The sequence below is a fragment of the Cygnus olor genome, chromosome 7, assembly GCF_009769625.2.
Source record: "Cygnus olor isolate bCygOlo1 chromosome 7, bCygOlo1.pri.v2, whole genome shotgun sequence".
Taxonomy (NCBI): domain Eukaryota; kingdom Metazoa; phylum Chordata; class Aves; order Anseriformes; family Anatidae; genus Cygnus; species Cygnus olor.
This window is the reverse complement of record NC_049175.1, coordinates 29,701,351-29,722,366: the sequence shown is the minus strand read 5'-3', so window position 1 is coordinate 29,722,366 and position 21,016 is coordinate 29,701,351. Positions and strand designations below refer to the sequence as shown.

General features: G+C 38.1%; 1 protein-coding gene across 1 annotated transcript in view; it reads right to left on the bottom strand.

Annotated features, from left to right (window-relative positions):
• Window positions 1–284: 284 nt before the first annotated feature.
• Window positions 285–21,016, bottom strand: part of FHIP2A (FHF complex subunit HOOK interacting protein 2A) — a 35,973-nt gene continuing 15,241 nt past the window's right edge. Inside the window, exons 6-17 of the mRNA XM_040563828.1 lie at window positions 19,175–19,468; window positions 17,950–18,146; window positions 16,637–16,751; window positions 16,455–16,531; window positions 16,161–16,353; window positions 14,765–14,934; window positions 13,743–13,886; window positions 12,118–12,208; window positions 10,253–10,396; window positions 5,732–5,872; window positions 4,451–4,554; window positions 285–4,353 (exon numbers count right to left, since the gene is read on the bottom strand). Of these exons, the coding sequence (XP_040419762.1) occupies window positions 4,248–4,353; window positions 4,451–4,554; window positions 5,732–5,872; window positions 10,253–10,396; window positions 12,118–12,208; window positions 13,743–13,886; window positions 14,765–14,934; window positions 16,161–16,353; window positions 16,455–16,531; window positions 16,637–16,751; window positions 17,950–18,146; window positions 19,175–19,468 (1,776 nt within the window). The 3' untranslated portion in view covers window positions 285–4,247. The remainder of the gene's footprint in view (window positions 4,354–4,450; window positions 4,555–5,731; window positions 5,873–10,252; window positions 10,397–12,117; window positions 12,209–13,742; window positions 13,887–14,764; window positions 14,935–16,160; window positions 16,354–16,454; window positions 16,532–16,636; window positions 16,752–17,949; window positions 18,147–19,174; window positions 19,469–21,016) is intronic.

Genomic DNA, 21,016 nt, shown 5'->3' with positions numbered 1-21,016 from the left:
AGACTCAGTATTTTCTGCCTTGAGGTCATCTAACAAAATCCGTTATGTATTCTGTAATAATAGAAGTGGCTTCATTGAAATTCATTTATTTGGAGAATATCCCTTTTAATCCTGCATGCATTTTTTAGCACAAAAAGTTGGATTTTCTTGCAACTTCCTTTGTAAAACTTAATATTGTATGTCTGCTAATGTGGCTGTTTCAGTATTCCTCACCGGAAATCCCACACCTGTGAAACTTCAGCAACACTATCAGTAAGTGACCTACACAAAGTTTAATAGAAAAATTTTACTGAATATCCTCTGTTTAATGTAAACAAGGCAGGAGGCAAAACAAGGAACGTTTATTTTATATAGTTACACTATTTTACAGGGCACAGAAACTATTGAGAATCACGGTTTGAAAACCCTGTAGGATATGCCACATCGGATATGGATTTTTCATGTAACACTAAATCTGCTACATAATCCTTAGATTTTACCTAGCACTTCGGTTTAGTACTGAGACAGTAAGTAATAATAAAATGTCACCTGTGGAGTCACACAGCAGGTTAAGGTAGAAATTACCATGCATTTACAAAGCCATTCCATGATTACTTGTGCCCTGTAAAATCACGTGCAACGATCTTTACACTAATCATAGTGTAAGCAAGCTCGGAATTCTGGTTCTCATATATATATATATATATCTATGTATATATATACATAGGTGATATACAACCAGACTCAAGCTGTGTCAAATCACAGCTTTTATATTGCACAGACAAATACATAGTAAGAACATTACACAGACGAGATCTGAATACCAGGAATATTACAGTCATATGAGAAGACAACTAAGGACAAACTTGTTCTACGGGAGCTTAGCACATGGCTTATTACAAAATTTGCTATATCAGAGTCTAAATCAAATACATACTTTAAATGGAAAAAACGTAAAAATGTGTCTATTTACACACGTGCATCAAGGGTTAAAAAGTAGTTTGCATCTGCTTTTTGAAATCAAAAATTTTTCTAGTATTCCTTTCAAGCATTTCAACCTAATACCAGTGGCCATATTTTCAAAGGTGATAAGCACTTGCATTTTCCACAGATATGTGGAGGATCTCCATATGTTGTGAACTTCAGGCCATACATTTTCTCAGGTGTCCATCTCTGGGTAATAAATATACAAACACAGAGAAACAAGATGGGCACCTCAATGGCACGCATAGATTGGAAAGGTGAAAACATGGACCTTAACTAACTTCTAACCTAAGAAGAAGGTTCTTCTTTTAAAAAAAGTGCATGAAAAGTATCACAAAACAAAATTAAATGAGTTCCATCTCTTAAGGAAGATTAAATCACTTTTACAAAATAAAGGTCATTGTCATCGTGTATGGTAACCAAGGGTTTGTAGGCGGCACTCACAAAATCAGTTCAGGCTAATGCAACTTCAAGCATTGCTTCACTTCTTACCAAGACGGATCCGTGTCTTACAAATTTATCAGCTGAGTAAGATTTAGTTTGCAAGAACATCTCCAATGTTGTTGAAGACTGAACAATTTTATCCCGAATTTAAGAGTACTCACAGTTATATCTACTTCCCCCCCCCCCCCCTCCATGTACAAGAGTTAAGGAATTGTGTTTGCAGCTTGGTAAACTATTTTGCATTAAAATGCCACAGACATTGCAGCAGTCCTTCCAGAAACTGACTGATACAATTCCTTACAACGTAATGAGCTCAGGTATCAGTAAAAACAACAATACCAGAGGTGATGTTAATGGTTTCATTTAAGATCAGGCATCTTCCGCATGGCTTTACAAATCATTATATAGCTTGGAAAGCTCTTGCAAGTTTTGCTTAACATTTCTCTCCCTTTCATTCATAGCAGTATTATCACTTCCAGTTTCCACTGAAATTAGGACATCAGAAGTATTCTGGAACATACACTTAAAAAAATAAATAATGAAATATAAATTTTAAGGAAAAAGTAATTAAGCTCAAGAAAAAACGATAAAGACACAAATTCAATGAAGCATCAGCATTTGTGCTCAACAGCTTAACTTTATCCATGCAAGAGACTACTATGATTTAGGAAAATTATTGAAATTAACCTTATGTTTAACTGTTTCGCTGAATTGTGACCTTAATTATAACAAACATATGTATTAAGCATCACCGCATAGACATATGCTCTAAATTATATGTCAAGTATGGTACATTAATGAAGCTTCTAGTATGGACTGCAATACATATCACTAAAATTATTTGCTACTTTCAAGGTATATTTCTAAAGAACAAAAATGAGAAAAGTGTCATTTTTTAAACTTTATCCTACTATGCTACTTTGATCTGAAAACACTTCAGGGCTAAATTCAGGAGGGAAAAATGAAGGTTGGGAAGTAAAATACATTTGCTTTTTTTTTGCCAGATAAATCCAAGAAACTGTACAGACGCCTCCCAGTATAAGGAGCCACTGAATTTGGTTCTACCTGCCAAAATATTTCCCCAGTTCCAGCACTGCTCTGTTAGCCTTCCTCCCCAGCTGAACCTGCACAGGAAGCCTTTACAGCAGGACCACCTTCACTGTTGTGACAAGAATAAATTTAGCCTGTTAACTGTGACACTTCTAATTAGCCTGCTAACTTAAATGACCTCTCAACAACCAGATTCCGTAAACATATTAAAAAAAATAATCTCAAAGGCATGGATTCAGAGCAGAATCTGATTCTAGGTACAGTCACGCAAATCCAGGACAATTCCAGTGACTGAGTAAATGAGTCCATATTTGCATATAAGCAATCACATCCAAAACAGGCATTAGCTGTGCAAAAAGGACACTAGGAAAGACAAAGAAAGACAATGTAAACACAAGGAACTAACCTCTACCTTGCCTGCCTATACTGTTAGGTTTGTAGAAGGGGAGAGAGGTACTATGCACCTGTGCGGTGTGCAGGACAGGTCTCTCACGCAAATCACTGCGTGTGGCTTGAAGGTTAAAGCACAGCCTCCTGGCCCTGCTAGTGCAGGGGTGGCAGCGAGCTGCAAGCCCTGTCTGAAGGGCTCGCTGCCATCACTGTAGAGAAACAGCAGCAAAGTCCAAGCAATGAGAACGACTGCCCTGGCTGACAGCATTCACACTGACAGACTCACTGAGATACCCTTCTGTATCCCAGCACCATGCAAAGCAGGTGTACATTTTGGTCCTACATAACGTATCAACACTGCAACTGAATTGGCATCAGGCAATCTTCTGCTGGGCACCGCTGCTAGGGTTAGATAAACAAAAACGTTTCTAAAAATGACAGAACATTTATGCTGCCAATTTTCAAGGCACAAAAGATTCTTAAATAAATTCAAGCTAAATGTAAATTTAGAAATTAAAAAAGAAATTAAAAATACTGTTTCAGCAACAACTACTAATGACCTATAATTCATTTCCCTGTAAAGGTGAAATGCCAAGCAACTAGAGTTCACATGCAAAAAACTGAAGTACACCTAGTTACACAGATGACCTGAAGAGCAATCACTTGGAAGGACAGAGACAAATGTGCAATAAACACGTACATTTCAGATATACTTGGTACGGACGTGATCCTGAATCAGGGTTAATTCACTAGTATTGGTTTTATACTAATATATCTCCTGAAGTAATCCACTGGGGAATCAAGCTCAGAGTTGTTTTTAAGAGTCACAAAATTAAAGAAAAAAAATCCCTCATGAATATATTTCACTGTATGCGAATTAGTGGATTTTTTGAACCTCTCTTCATTTCTAATAATATTCATTTCAACTATAATTGTGATTTCCTTTCACATGAGAAGAAACGAATTAGGACATAAAAATGTTATAAAATTAATTTGCTACTTAAAAGTAATATGGTCACAAAAAGCGAACTGGCGCACGTGAGCTCCAAAACATGAAAGACCTAGCTCCCTGAACATCGTTGTTATAACAGAACAATAACCAAGGTCTGATGTCTGTGGTTCTTCATGCAGCTTCTGCAGATCTTTGCACAGTGGCTAGAAATGCTATGTATTGGTTTCTCCCAAAATGCCTTTAATCACATTCTAGGTCCATTTGAATCCATCTACCTCACAACGTGGCGAATCCAACAACTGGTGAAAGTAACCCGTCTTCCAGTCCTGCCAAATGTCAACAGACGCTTTGCCAGGAGGTGTCACCTCTTCTAGCTGGGTGTTGTCGGTAGTCCTTCTGGCTAAAACAGGCCGGGGGATTTTACAGCCTGGCCACTCGTCAAGGCTGCTTATGGTGTAGATGAGGCATGATACTTCACAAATGCAATTGCTGCCAGCTCTTTGCAAAATTCTTCCAGCACAATCACACCCTCTAGTAATGTCATGTGGTCAATGCTGAGAGAAAATTAAAATAAAAATCAGCAGAGAATCAGGACTGGCATGCACAAAAACCAGTAGTGAGCTTTAGAGAATATGCAATGTATTTACTCACATGGGCCCTTCAGGCTCCAAGCCCAGTAGGCGTTTTCTGACCAGCAGAAGTTTGGGAGTGAAATCTGGGATGCGCTGGATTCTAACCATGAGGTCTCCAACAACCTGCAAAGCAAAGCGCCATCAGCACACACAGTCACACCTTTGCAGAGCGGCTGGCAGCAAGGACAGATGACAGCCTTCAGTGCCTGGGACACAGAGCCACTTCAGAATCGTCACAGGCTCACAAAACAATATGCAGAACAGCTGCTCTGTGCCAAAAAAGGGTGAGTGGTCATAAGCACTAAGGATATGAGCAGGGCCAAGGGTGTGAGTGAAGAAAGCAAAGAGATAAAAGAGGACAGGAGCTCTGAAGCCTTCCTAGCTATTGTCATAGATTATATTACTCATTTATTTTAATTACATCAGTGATTAATTCGTCTTAGTAAATGTTGACGCAGGCAATTGACCAGTAAATTCACGGGTTTAGGGAAAGCACAAAGGGAGAGAGTGAAGATTATATTTGAAATGGGGAGGGCTGCTGGGAAAAAGGGAGCTAAGCCCTCTGTTAGCATTGGGTAAGCACCATTAATAGGCTCCTGACCAGCTTAATAACAGCTGGTGCGTGGGGTAGCCAAGGGATCTCTGACTGAGACGACTGCGCTGTGACAGGCATCCAGCCAGCACTTGTAGGATGAAGGTCTGGCAGGAAGAGATGAAATCAGAGAGGGAAAGGAAATGGACTTCCAATAAATCTAGCACTTCATTGCTGACTGGAATCCAGACAAGGGTCACAGGCTGGACTGTAAAAAACAGCTTTCATCAGAAAAAAAAAGAAAAAAAAGAGGATGAGCAGAGATATTCACCCAGGCACAGGTATTCAGAGTGTCCTTTGCTGGAGTGTAAATTAAAGCCCTCTCTTTCCCATCCAGGTGCAAACCTGTACTTTTTCTGTTCTTACTGCATTACCTGATGTTGCCTGCAAGTGACAACAATGTCACCTAGTCCTAAAGCAACATCATTGCCAGAAGGGATATTTTACATCTACGTTATGAAACTAAAAAAAACAAACAATTCTGAAGACATGCAGAATCAGAATAAATGCTGGAGAACATATTTTCCAATATTTTTGGTAGCAAATCAGTAATTCTGATTTTTAAATCCAGAGCTAAGTATCTATTTTCAGTGGGAAGCCATTTGCCAACTTAAACTAGCTTAAACAGCTTTAAATATTCATTACGAAGTTACTAAATATATCACTGCTATATAGCCATATGTAAATATTAACCGTGTGTTTACTCACCCTGACAATAACAGAGAAGAGAGACCTGCAGCCAGAGGCTAGGTTTACATAAGGATCCAAAAGGTATTCGTGTATATGAGGATGGGGAAACAAGGAGAGTTTGGACAACACTGACGTAACTTGTAAATTTACATCATAGGGCTGCAAAAAAACAAACAAACAAGGAAAATGTAGTGCTTTGTTATTTTCACATAGAGTTCTTTTTATCCAGCAAGTGTTTATTCAACTACTACAACCTCACATACAGGGTTATAAATATGTATAGATAAAAAGCTAGATTAGAAGACAGGCCCCAAACCTGTCCCACAGCAGGATTAAAAAGAATATGACAGTTAAGCATCAGATATCATTATCGATGTAACTGCTACAACCACAGGGCACTTCTGCACACTTCCTGTTTATTGTAGGATAAGAAGTCCTCTTCCTATAAAACCGTTCTTCAGCTCACTAGCCAAACAAATAGCATAGAATCAGCCTACATCAAACATCTGCCTCGATGAAACATCTTCTTGCTTCTCCTGGATAACCGCAAACTATATGAGCTTAGGAAATTGACAGTGATAAATCCCCGTTTAAAGCTAATAATGTATTTCTCTTTTTTTCATTTTTTCCTGTAAAGAACCACTGCAGAAGGCCAGGTCATCCTGTGGCAGCATGCTACTGGAGATGAGGCAATCCTGGGCTGGGAACATGGCATGAAATTCTGAGCTTCTTCTGCGCTGCCTTTCCCCAAATCAACCACATGGAAGAGGCAACACTGTCAGACACCACAAGACGCTGATCAGCCATAAGGACTTTCCAGGAAAAAAACAGTACCTAGCTTAAAGGTTTTTACTATCCCAGGAAGAAACTCATTTCCATAAAAGAAAGTGCTTTCATCACAGCTTCTTCATGTTCCAAGAACTCCTCTTTTTTTTGTCTTCAATTTTCTCATTGCAGGGAAAACAATCTGATGTTTTAATGCAGGCCAAAATATCCAAACTAGTGGAATTTCCTTCCATCTATTGAGTGTTGGAACAGACAGTGATGGCAAGAGTTGGACGGACATTCCCTTAGTACATGCCTATGCCAGTCTGAAGATGTTACCAGTGCACAGATGGTTTCACTTAATCTGCCTGATTCTACCTGAAATGGATTACTGGGCCCTCATTCAATCCCTTTGCCTGCCAGAAGCATGTTGGCAGCAACATCTTCATGGCATAATCACATCTAGGAGACGATGTGTGCTCAGGGGCTCAAATTACCACCTTGATGCTCTCAAGTTAGCATCCCACTGAAGAATCAGGGAACAGATTCTTCCCTTTTCCAGAGCAAGATCTGGAAGACTTCAGCTTCAGATTTAGATATATTTAGGTGCGCCTACATGTCTAAGCTCTCATTAGCCTACTCAACAGAGATTTGACACTTGATACAATTGCTTATAAACATCTCATGCCGCCTCAGATGCTCCCAAGCATCCTGATAGTCTCTTGACAGTTCCACAGAGGGTGGATCCTGCAAGATCTGTGTGGTAACTGCCAGCTTGTGGGAATGTCTCGGGCATCACAAAAACAGCAACAGTTACCTCAGTTCAGGCAACTGAGTCGACCTGACAGTCATTACAGTCAAGGAAGCTGAGACGGTGATTCATTAGGTTTAAAAGACACCTACTGGTTTCTCAGTCTAACAGCTCCTGAGACTACAGGGGCTGTTCTGACAAAATTTCCACTGACTAGATATGGACACCCAACTAACATTTAGGTATCGTAATCCTGAGTTCGTTACTAGTCACCGTGGCATGCCAGAGGGAGTTGTCTTACAGTTCTTGTGAAGTGAAGGCACTTATTTCTCCCAGTCAGTGGCTGTTATTTCTGTACTTGATATGTTCTAGCGAGAGATTCATCCCAATCTTCTAACAAATGCATGAAGCTTTCAGCTTCTGGGCCAGAGATGTTATAGGTGACAGGGATTACTACCTTTTGAGTTAGTGTGGAAGAGAAAAGTTACTGTGCAGACAGAGACACAAATTCCTCCCATAAATCTATTCCACTGTCTGTCTAACTGAACGGCTGGAGAAGGTCTTTAGAGTTGTGTGAGTCAGTCAATTCATTAGGAGGCTTTGAAGCCATGAGATTTATCTGATGTTCGCAAGAAGAGAAGGAAACAAAGTAGTAACACGTGCTGCATTGTTCAGACAGATTGCTGTTGTGATTTGAACTCATTGAGAGCATTAAGGAAAGCTGAGCTTTTATTTATGTCCATATGTTCTCTAGTTAGAGAAAACCAGCAAAATTTGGAGTTTAGAAAGTTCTTAGGAAACAGTTACTTCCACAGACATTTAATGGGTAATATTAACAGCAGGAAGGAGGTACTGTCTAGTAATTAAGGTACTAGATTTGAACAGCGCTGAAACAAGTTACTTTACTTCTGTGCCTCAGCTATCTTCTGTCAGAAACTAGGTGAATGACACTGACCAGCCCTGTAAAGTTTTCTGATATCCACTGATGAAAACTGATAAATACACAAGAACTACCTAAGACAAAGCAAAAAGGACATCGAACACAATCTGTAAGTAGTACTGTATCCCTACTACAGGCTTTTCCGAATTTTTTACTTTATCTGGACATCAGCATATATTGTGTCAAATTTGCCTTTGGTCAGACCCAGGTTTTTCTATGCATTTGACCATGAATGTTTGCGTGTTTCACCATGTTGTTTGTATGTTTCACCATGAATAACCCCTAGCAATTTCTATTTTAAATTATTATTTTTTTTTTTTTAAGGCAGCTTTTGGTACAATATAGTATGAATTTACCCCTGCTGTTTGATTCAGACAGTTCACTTTAGTTCTGGAGTCAAGTATTTTTGACACCACAGATTGAAACACCTTGCTTGACTAACTCAAATGTGTGTCATGCCGACCGGTAGTATGTCAATATGGGCACTGTGCTGCCATGCCAGATGCTATTTTTGCTGTAATCATATGTATCTGATACTTAGGTGTTTCTCGGGGGATGTAATTTGGTTTCTTTACTTTTTATAATTTATGTGTCATTGCTCAGTCAAGGTTTTCATATCCACAAGGATTGTTTTTCCTAAAAAAGGAAAACCAGGTTTCCTTACAACTCCAATCTATAACCATTTAAAACTAGGGAAGAGCACAGTACATGTTTACTGGAACCAAAACACTAAGAATACACAATACAGCAGTATTTGGCTTTCTTTTCCAAATTCTGAATTATAAAAGTCAGTAATCTCAAACATCCTTCTCCTCTAAACACTCACAGAGCTGACCTAGAAACAACTTCTGGCTTCCTGTCATGTTGCCTGTGCATTTATATGTCCAAATGACTCTGGTCCTGTTTACGAGCAGGAAATCTGGCAGTACCACAGCTAACTAGTCATTCTGTAGATAGCTGCACATGCAAAACCAAACAGAATTGTGCAAACTTCTGAAAAACTGGCACTACTGCATCTATAGCAACTCCAGCTGGTGTTATAGGGAGTGTAATCTAGACTTTCAGCACTCATTTTTACCAGGAAGGAAAGGCATCTTCCTCATCAAAAACAGCAATGTCAACTTGACTAACTTAAGTCCAGAATTTAGAAAGGACAAAGAAACAAGAAATTTTTGTACACGGTGACCTCCTTTTCATCTCCCTGAGCCTTCATGTTGCTTCTCCTCAGAAAGACGAGGTCACGTGAACAGGCTAGACACAGAAAGAAACACAGAGCAGGAAAATTCACTTTCTTTTAACTCCTTTATACTAATCTGGGTCTGACATGTCCTTTTCAGGACAAGGAGCCTGTCAGATCATATCTCACTTGTTTGCCCTTGGCAGCTATACTTTCATTACTTGAATATAATGAAACAGGAAAAAAGAAAAACACCTTTACATTGCAGATGGAAAAGGATACCTTCTAGAACTTTTCTCTGCAATGTAGTTTTTTTCTAACTGTTGAAAAAACATGGGGAGAATGTTACCAGCAATACAGTAAGTTCTTCTCATCTCACAATGGTGTAAACTGTGTTCTGAACAAGACTCCAGATTGAAATTCAGAGAAGTGTGACAGAAAGGAGATGTAACGCATTTTATTTACTGAAAAATGTACATGCTTTCTAGGTGTAAATACTAGAAAATGGAAACAGAACCAGTGATGCTAGTCCCAAAGAGTACTTAAGGATACTATCTTACACTCATCCTTTACCACACAAAGATATTCTTGTATTAGTCATCAATTTAAATGACATTTCAATCACAACACTGGTCAAGAAAACATTCTGTACACAGAAAGATGGCTAACAAATATAACATGCTTAATGTACAAGAAGTTTTTGTTCTGTTTTTAGTGAGAGAATACTGATCGCTATAACATCCTGTAATCTACAGAAACCTGCAACAAGGACATGGGATTTTACACAATAATATGATGCTGTAACAGACATCTGAATGATGGGAATCCACAAGACCTGATGGACACTAGCCACTTAGTAGTGATGAAAGCATTCAGAAATGGAACTTATAGCTTGCTTTTTCTTACCTGATCAAGAATCCTGCCCATTCTTTCAAAGAGGACTTTCAAAAAGTGTCCTTCAAAAAATGATGCTTCTAAATTGCACTTTTCCAAAGACCTGGGAGATCCAGGCCACTCCCACCGTAAGCAGATGACACAATAATCACGGAACTAGAAAAAAGTAGAGAGGAAAACATACTCAAACCTCCATGGAAATCATTTCATTTCCTTTTAATAGTGTCTAGGCCTTAAAACCATAATCTGTAGCTATACGAGAAATCTAAGCCCCAAAAGAACAGCCATTCTGAAATAAACATAACCAGTTTCTATACAGGCACTTCATTTTCTTCTCAACGTTCATGATACTAAGGTAGTTTTAGAAACACAACACATGGAAAACTGAGCTACCCAAAATTGGCAGACACCGAAACACAAAGCAAAGCTAACAATACACATCTTGATCTAGGTTCTTCTAAAGCAGAAGTTACATTCCTATACATTACTCTTGTCAGTAAGTTACCACACTGTCACTGTATCATGGGCAGCTTATCCCAACATCCAACCCATATTGCTCCCATATTCCCCAGGGAGGGAAGGCATGTGTATGAGCAGGTGATAGAAACAAAATGAACTTCAGGGCTTTCTCTTCCCTCCCTCTGTTTCCTATCATCCACAGCAGTCTTTCTTAATACCCCATCAGCTTCTGCCTCCGATGTGCTGCGGGCTGCCTGGTGTCTCACTTTCAAGGAATTGTACCTTGAAAGGAGCACCAATAATACATGTGAAAATAAGGAATGCAAGAATAAACAGTAGCAAAAGTGAGACAAAACAGACTCGGGAATCATTCAGTGCATGCAGCTTACCTACTGGTATAAGCTTCCAGGAATAGAAATAGGGAAGCAGAACAGCTATTTGGTTGTAATAACAGCAATAGGCAGTGCTATTCTTAGGGGGGAAATATTTTAAGAGTAGCCATATCATTGTCAGGAAGTGACAGAAACCAATTTTGTTCTCTAATAACTCCCAGAATACTCTTTTTCCCAAGACATGAAAGAAATACAAAGATGATATGTACTTTCTAGCATCCAAGAATAGAACATGGAGGAATTTTACGTCAACCTTTGTTTTCTTATTCACTATTTTCTATTCCTTTTCTTTTCAGGAGACTGTAGATAAAACAATACAATAAATACAGAAATCCAAGCTTCTCACCCTAAATTGCTGCTGTCATAACTCAGAGATCATGGAATTTTTGAAGTACCTACTAAATATAGCTCTCTTGGTTACTTCTTTGCATAATTTTTTCTATAATAGAAGACTCACAGGGCTTCAATAAGAAAGCTGCAAATAATTAGAGATTGTCCTCTGACCAAGGAGACTTTAGATTACATGTGTAAAAACAAAAGCTGCATTTATTTCAAAATAGTAAATCATAAAGGTTTCCCTTCCTATCAGAACCCTCTATTTCAAACCTGAACGCCTTAGGCTGTGCATTCCCTGTGATGAGCCTTTATTTTTGAAGTCCCAGATTGCATAACTCCTATGCAGCATTTTAATTTCCCTTTAGTCCTTTCAAACAGCTTGGCAGGCAATTCTCCAAGAGAATGCAGATAAATGCAAAAGCAAATTAAGAACCTATCAGCAGTTCAGATTTCCTCTCAGTGTATTTGTTATATGAATATTAATGCATTTAATGTCATCCATTATTCCCACAAAGTGGATTCATCATCAAAAAAATCTCCAAAGCTAAGTTTCCATTAGAAAATAAAAATTGACTTTTTTCATCTTCCATTACTAGAAGATGCATACATTAGGACTATTTATAGAAGCATTTGTATATCCGCATAATCACTGCAAATTCTCGAGGAATAATGAAGACTTCGCTGACTTACTTGTCTGTGGGCATCTCTGAGGTAAGTATCATAACCTGTACCCTCCACGTGGTATGACGACTTGGCTTCATCAGGTACAAGACAGAGAAAACTACAGAGATAAAAGTGTGTTAATGAATACCCATAATCCACAGAGCACCAGATCAATACTTTTGCATTATCTGCAATAGTGTTCACAATACTGAATCGTATGTGCATTCTGACTATTGTTTGTAAAAAGACTTACACTTCAGAACTGTTCTATCTAACACTAGAGGTAAAAACCTCAGTGGAAGGCTAGCACTTTCTGAAAATGAGCAGACAGAATGGAGATGAAAAGGAATAGTCATAAGCAGTCCAAGTGTTTGCTAAAGGTCAGGCTCCATCTTACAAGAACACATGGAAAATTCACTGGGGAATAAATGAGTCCAAAGAGAATTACAGTCAAAATTCTTCTTAACCTACTGCACAGGCAGTTTTATTTCCCGGTTTGTTGTGGTAATAAATATCTAATATCTAGTTTAGGAATATTTGCATATAAATGCCCTTGCCAGGTATGTAGTGCATACACTTTATGTGCTTATTACTTCACCAATACCTGGCCTAAGTAACATCAGAGAATTCTGAAGCTTATTAGAGAGGAAATTTCATTACAAATTTATTTTAAAAGACAATTAAAATTTCTGGACAGAAAAATAAAACTGCTTTTGGACCCTTTTCCCAAAGTTTAGCTTTCTCCACACTGAACTCCTGAAGGCTCCTGTAAGATTTGTATGCAGAAATATGTATGGAGCTCATCTTATCTGAAAAGATAAATCTGCAAAACACTGCAAATCCTGAAAACATTTCTATTCAATGATGGATATTACATAGGTTGAATTTAGGAGATTGTTTTATCTTTCCTCCAAACCATGTCCACCGTAAACTATATGTAGAAGTACTGGGGGAAAGAAGGCAAGAAGCCACTCCAGTCTGTGCTTACTGTCCTTGGGCTGTTTGCTGCCTTTGGCTAATTCTTTTGATTAATTCTTTTGATTAATTCTGGATAAGCAAATAGGGCAGCACTGAAATACCAGTGCCGCTTTGCTAAAGTGTATTAACAGGGCAAACAGCATTTGTCCTAATATTAGTTGCTAATAGAATTAACATCACTAAGATGCTTAGAGAAGAACCTGTCCTCTTCATGATATCCTATTTGCAGTATGTCTAGCATGCACAAAGGTATGTTGCAGGTGACAGAGATGCCTCTTGGTTTTCAAGGAACAGAAGGTTATCTCTGGTTTGGCAATTATTTCCTTCTATGTAAGTGTTTAAGGAACTTTGGGAAGGTAGAGGTTTTTTTTACCTCTTTTGGAGAAAAGAAAGCTTTATACTAATGAGGCTTTCATTCGGAATTGTGAGTATTTGGCTAGACTGTTAGCTGTAAAGTTTATCTAGTCTTTTGGTCTATGATGAATTATTTTTACTTATCTTTCTCTAATCTTTCAGGAGTAGCTTTCTGATAAAATGACACATAATTTTCTTCTGTGGACTCATTTTACCAGCTGGCACAGAATAACATCCATTACAGAGTACATTTAGTTTGCAACAGTGTGCACAGACACCCACATATTCAGAGATTTCTTTAAGTGTTTATTTCAACTTACCTATTTACAATTTTATGAACTTCAGTCTTCCCATCATTTTTTGGATGTTCTGGACTGACAGGTGGAGAAGCACTGAGCCACTCTTGAGCTGACAATGTGTTATCTGGAGACAGATCAGTAAATAGCGGATCTTCCTCCAGGTCTCTATAAGATTATATTAGACAAAGTCATTCACAGAATGTTATGCAAGGCAGGAAACTGGATCAAAAGGCATGCTTTCTGTTTTTCTTCTCTGAACAACTAAGATGTTTTTCAGAACGCTACCATATGCACAGCTTTTTACCAAATTAATAAGCAGAAATGCCAACCTCTGCACATAACCAGCAAAATTTCTCTTCTTTTAAAGAAAAATCATAACCTGCTGATCTGAAGAACAGAGCAGACATTTTTGACTGGTACAAAATCACTGCATTACATCACATAAATGTTTTAGACACATTTTTCACAAGAGATATACTCTGGGAAATCACCAGGTTATTTTAGATGACTCAGGCACCTTAATTTAGATAATTTCTAAAATAGCTGGTGTGATTAGTCCTTACCCCTCTCCATCAGTATATATATAAAAAAAATGTTACAATAGTTACATAGGGTATTTCAAAGAATTTTATGTGAAGTGTCCCAGAAAAGTTTTTCCACCAAAAAATTATTCTAGAACTTAAATGTAAACAAGACACCTAAGTGACTGACTTCAGGAACAACCTCATTGAATACAGTACAAATGTGCGTGGGTTTAAGCTAGGTCGACATGTAAGTACAATGCTAAATGACCATCTTTGAGTGCCCAGTGTTCAGAAAAGAGGCTTTTGAGAATTTCAGCTTTTCTGTTACAGATCCAACAATTGGTAATATAATAATTTGTGCATCACTTTAGATATGCTTATTATGGATACCGCTTAATACGCAGAGCACTCAGTGTGCTCTCAATGCTCACTTTTCCTTCAATTACTAAAACACCCTGATTTTAAAAATAAATATCCAAGTTAGCTGCTGTGAAAATTTTCCTTAAAAAAGAAACTTACATTGCTCCTGCAATCTGTCCATTCTCTACCACATCTTTATCTTCTTGACACAGTGGCTTATATTCTATGTAATTTCTTTCTTCTAAATTTCTCAGAACCAAATTATAAAGAATATGCTCATTGGGTTTTTGCAAAAGGTGCTCAAACATTCGTAGAGTCATTATGCTGATCTGCAACACAAAAAGCAAAAATTACATAAACAATGTACCAGTGCCTTATGCTGCTTATCTCATAGCTGAGTTCGCATATCTTAGAACATTGCAATGACTTGTTTACATTATGGAAGGAAGCAAAAATCCCAAGAAAAATTAGTAAATTATTATACTGAATTATTATGTGGTATAAAAAGAGAGTCCACAAATATCTGAAAACTAATATGTGCATGTATTTTTTCCTATAAAACAAAAACTCTCCTAAAATCTGCCAAAATAATGATGCAAAGAACATCCAAAGAACTTACAACTTAGCTTTCTGTGTATTACAATCAATTCCATGCTGGAGGATAGATATGAGTGTGCAGGTGAGACACAGAACAGGACTTAAAGACAGTAACAAATATCCAGAATAAAATGAAGTAATATTGGGATATTGAGGCTAGAACTACAGACTAAGATTTTTACATGGAGATATGAAGGCTTTTACAATGAGACTGACTTTAAGTAATAAAGAGACAGTTTTTAGAGACAGCTTTAGAGTGCTTCATTTTGCAAAAGCTAGATAACCAATTTTGACAAAGCAAGCAGGTGAGCATACTGAAAAAAAATGGGTGTGTGAAGGCATAGGTCAGTGTTTCAAACAAGCTTGGGTTAGGTGTTTTTTGTTGTTGTTTTTTTAAAGTGGAGGGTGGAGAATGGAAAAACAAGCAGGCCTTGAGGGAGGATTTTACTGAAGTCAATTATTCTAACAAGGTTTGCTGTGTGTAAAGTACTTACAGTTATTACATCATCTTTTCATTGTCATTGTGTATATTCTCTGACCACATGTAATTTATATAAAAAATAGGGGTTTTTACTATACTTTATGCGATAACATGACAGAATTGACACAATGTGGAAAATAACAGTGATGCAACGTATAACAGACCACAAATTAAAATGCAATTGCAGAAACTGATTTTGCCCAATCTTACAGATAAGCAAGCCCAAACAGATATGTATATAGGGCAAGCAAATTTAGCAAAGAATCTTTATTAATTGCTGCAATGAGCTAGCTAGAAAAAACAGATTGAGTTTCACTTTCTAAAGGGAGTTTGTAGAGCTGGCAGTCAGAACTGTTTTCCTTGGCAAAAAGCAGTGAGCTGACAAAAATATGAAAAAACGTCATGATGACATCTCTACAGGTTCTATGCAAGCCAAAACTGGCCAGCAGACATTATTACGTGATTAGCACTTCTCACCTCATCAGAAATGTGATCACAGTGTTCAATTAACCTGTGTCGCAATGGATGTCTGTTGATGTCTGTCAAAGTTTCTGGCTCTCTGTGTTCTCCTAGTACAAAATAAACTACTTCCTGCAGCAGGACATCCGAAGTTACTTGACGAACAATGCGATGCAATAGTGCAGTTGATGTGAGGATTCCAATCTCTGAGCTGAACAGTAAAATTAAGGTCAGATACGTACACTGGATTTGAAAAGAAAACTCAGCTTGATTCAGACTTTGCTCTGCTGTGTTTTGTAGGATGCTACTCACGTTTGCATCAGCTGGGGTTCCATAACATCAACAAAAAATCGTTCCCGCACAGCTTTTGCCATAGCAACAGCAGCAGTCTGAAACGAAAATACAGGATGGTATGCCTCAAACTCAAAAGCTAAGAAACAACTAGAAGTCTTTATTTGCCGAATATATTTGTATCATCTGTAAACATTTCAAACCTTTTGTGCTTCTTTGATGAGTTGATCACAGTAGTCAAACCATGAAAGAAATGAAATCAACGCTCTTTTCCCTGGAAAAGCAGATGCGTCTTCTTTGTGGCTATAGGAATCCAAACTAGAGAATGCAGGGAAAAATACTTATTTAGTCTACGAGTACTTGAAGAACATTGGGCTCTATTCTTATTGAACTTAACAGCATAATTAATGATCTACTGACAACAAAGTGAACATTAAATCAATTCTTCTGCCTGTCTCTACCAATCTGGAAGTGCTATCATTACATAGGAAGGTTTTCAATGGCATGCTAAAGGATATATGGTATGTCCAGCAGAACTCTGAGTGGAAATACTGAGGTTAAGTATTTCTTAAGTCAGAAGGGAATACCGATCACCTAGTCTGTTCTCCCAGGAAACAAAGGCCACAGAAACTGCATCCGCAACTCCTGTAGTCAGAGACCATAGAATGAAGACAATGATCTCTGCTCTGTAAGCATCCTCAATCAAGTCGACCAAAACTACACAGTATACACCTGAACTAGATGGTATCTTTCAGAAGAAAAACATGCATTTCTATGGCTCTATGGAATAACAAGCGCACTGTGTTCTTTGGTAAAGCAGTCCAAAAATTATTTATTCCACTATTCTGTTGCCATTTTTTTCTTCTAACTTCAAACTCCATCCACCAGAAGCTAAAATATTCTTTTGCAAATAGCTTTGTTTTGTGTGTGTACTAACAGATCAAGATCAATTCATAAGAAAAAAGGCAGAGTGGGAAGGAGCACTTAAATGTATTGAGAATATGACAAACAAGCAGTTTGGATAACAGGCACGTATCTCTTGCTTCCTGCTGTTACGCAGTAACTCTTTCCTTCTTTTTTACTGCAAAAATTTTGCAACAGCATGCTGTCAAATACACTCTTCCTGCCCTCTGCAGCACCTTACGGGGCTTACTGCGTACAGTGAAAAGTTTGTGAGTATGCTTCTTAAATCCTTGACATCTGAACAGGAAAATAATCTGTACCTGATGCTACAGCTACAACACCATAAATTGCTAATGTAATTCAGTGGAAAACCCCACCCCCTGAGGAATGTCTGCAACAGACCAGCAGTCAAACCTGGCCCTATGGCAAAAATAACAAGTACGTTGTACATCTGAAGTCTGACCACTATACTGCAGATGGTATCTAAACTCTGCCCTTGAGACGAGCATGGGGGTGTAAATATTTCTGTACATCTCATCTAACTACAGAAAATGAGTGTCAGGGAGGGATGTAAAGTCACCACAGGTATTAAATACAAAGACAAAATTCTTACCCCCAGTTAATTGCCTCCACTGTTTCAATGTCTAAGGGATCCAGTGACTGAGGCAGGGCTTTGTAGAGGGTGGCCAGCCTGTCTGTCAACAGTTCACATAAACAAGTGCTTTGAGTCAGGCACTTGGCAGCTGCTGGTTCTGGCAAACTCACCAAAAGCATGAGCCCTTCACAGGCCTTCACGGCTATCCGGCCGTCCTGGCAGAAAGACATGGAAGAATTAATCAGAGGGTGAACGAAGCTCACTTGAAATTAAGAAGCAAACATCTCCCAGACAATAACTATCCATTTCCCCACAGTGAACAAATACATTTCTTTTTGTTTCTTTTTCAGTCATTGAGATTTACTTCTAGTGAATTTGGATGGTGCAAAATAACCTCACTTGAATCCAGGTCAAATACTAAGAACACAACTGCAACCTTCAGGTTGACAGAGCTAGTGCTGTAGGTCAGACTAAGACCAAGACATTAGACAATACGAACTATGATTTAACAATAATGACCTACACAGACAGATATGGGACCTTGGGACCTTGAGCAATGTGGTCTGGTGGGAGGTGTCCCTGCCCACAGCAGGAGGCTGGAACTGGATGGTCTTCAAAGGTCCTTTCCAACTCAAACCCTTCTATGCTTGCATGATACATTTTTCTGCTCTCAACCCTACTGTACCAATTACAGACCCTCCTCTAAGTTTTCAGAAAGAATCCTTCTAAGGATGAATTCCAGGATGGAACTGGCTACAGCAGCTTTTTTAAAAAGAAATCAACCCTCTAAACATAGTGCCTTTGCAAGAAAAGTGGGTATGGTTAACTCAAAATAATCAAAAGTAGTTTGTCGTTTGTTTGTTTTTTTAAAGAAATCCTCATGATATATTTAACTTGATGATTATCCTATGTAGCTGTTTTTTGAGCAATTTGTACAGGATGCTGCTCAAAACTGGCATTAACATCAACAAACTTAATAATCATTTTCTAAAATATTTCTATTTTAGAATGAATCTAAATTTGCAAAGTAAATTTGACAAAACCCTTTGACAAAAACCACCCACAAAAATCTTTGGTTTACTTTTTATATCTAAAGTACAAGCTGTAAAGACATGTATGTTCACTCCCTCTGCCTAACCCACACTGCATCCAAACTATTCTTTCATTTTATCACACTGAACAAAACATAACAAAGCAAGAAAGCAAACAATCATTAAAAAAAAAAAAAAACAACTACACTCACTGGACTTTTAGTGAGATTTAGTAGAGAATTCACTAAATTATAGTCTTGATTTGGACAAACAGTGGAGGACTCTGGTGATGATGCGACACTGAGTTCATCCAGACTGAAAGACAGATCATCTGCCTGTTGAGGGAGGTCATCTTCCTTCTCCATTTGCTCTGCTCCAGCAGCACCAGGTATTTCTTCAGGTTGAATGGGCTGTCCTGTGTCTGCTGCCAAAGACTCTTGGCCTTTTAGCATGTCTTCTGTGATTACGTTTGTTGACTCTTTGGAAGCCATTGCTTTTAACTTATTCTGCAAAGCATTTTGTTGCAATTATAAAGCTGAAATTGCTGTTCATTCTAAAGCACAAATCTACTAAAAGGAAATTTTACATCAGCATTTGAAGTAGTTCTCTACAAGGCTAGACCCAGTAACCATGTAGAACGTAATGGGTTGCAAGAATACGTGAGTTCTTAAATCCAGCACATTTTTTAATTTGCTTAAACTTGTTTTAAGGCCTGTAAGGTTGAATCCTATATGGTTTCAAGGTTGAAACCTGTATGGTTTCAAGGATTCCTACCTTTTAGGAGATAGCATCTTTTTCTCTCCACCAATGAAGGCACACATTCATTTGATTTGCCCGCTATTTGAAGTTTTTCATTTACCTTACGAGGGCACCTTTTGACCTTAGCACACACTATAAAATGTCCCTTTCTAGGTCAAGGCCTCAAATTCATTTAATGTCTGAAATACTATTTCCAGTTAGAGTCATACAATGGAACTCACTCTAAACTTCTTGAGAGTTTATCTTCAGTGAGATAGGTTAAAAAAAAAATACACACAACTTTTATGATAGTAGAATACCCTTGAATTGAAGAAAAAGTTCAATAGATTCAATGGACAGAAGATACTATAAGTTAGCATTGGTACTATAACAGATCATAGAGAACCTTCTCAGATGCTACAAAGCATCTCTACTTATGAAAGAAAGCAACCCATCTCTTTCTCTAAATTCATCTCCAGCACTTAAAGAGGCATTTAAATCTGTGCTCGGAGGGACCGGGAAGAAACTCAGACAGTGGCAAAAATTGTGTGTTCTTCTGGCATAAGCACAGGTGAATAATATTTTAGTAGAACCATAAATTAGACTTCAGCACAGGACAGCCTTTCAAGTCAGTAGCAAGATTATTAATCTAAACGGTTTCTCTCCGCTATAATAATAGCAAAATTATTACAAATGTATCTTAAGCATTAACAATTTAAAAGATTAACCATGTTAATGACATTAATGGTGTTTAGTGCATACAAACCAGCAGGGACAGGCAGCAAACAACAGAACTGTCGTGAATGTTTGCTTGCTTGGTGTGCATTCTATGTGGGGAATTTGTTCTGAATGATACCATACGCTCATATAACTAAGTTCCTGCAGAGGCAACCCAGTGGTAAAAGCAGCATACTGCATGCCATAACGAAAGTAGGATTTTTGACTACAGTAGAAAAATGACTCTAGATCTTCTAAACTCCTCCTGACATCCTTATAAGTTATCAATACATGGGAATAACTGCATCGGAACTATGACCCTTGCACAGAAAGCAGAACAGGAGCCCAGAACTGCATTTTCAATCCTGGGTTACACACTGCTGCTGGCACTACTCAAGTAGCCTCAAGCAGGGCTGTTAAAGAGAAAAACTACTTTTTTTCCAAAGATTTGATAATGTTTTGTAAAATATTTACTTTTTCTTACCTATTATCCCATGCCTAGACTCTTTTATCACTTGAAAAGCTGTAGTTTACTCTTTAGCTAAGGTGAAACTTATTGATAAGACCTAACGTACATAGAAGTATAAACGCCCCTGGAA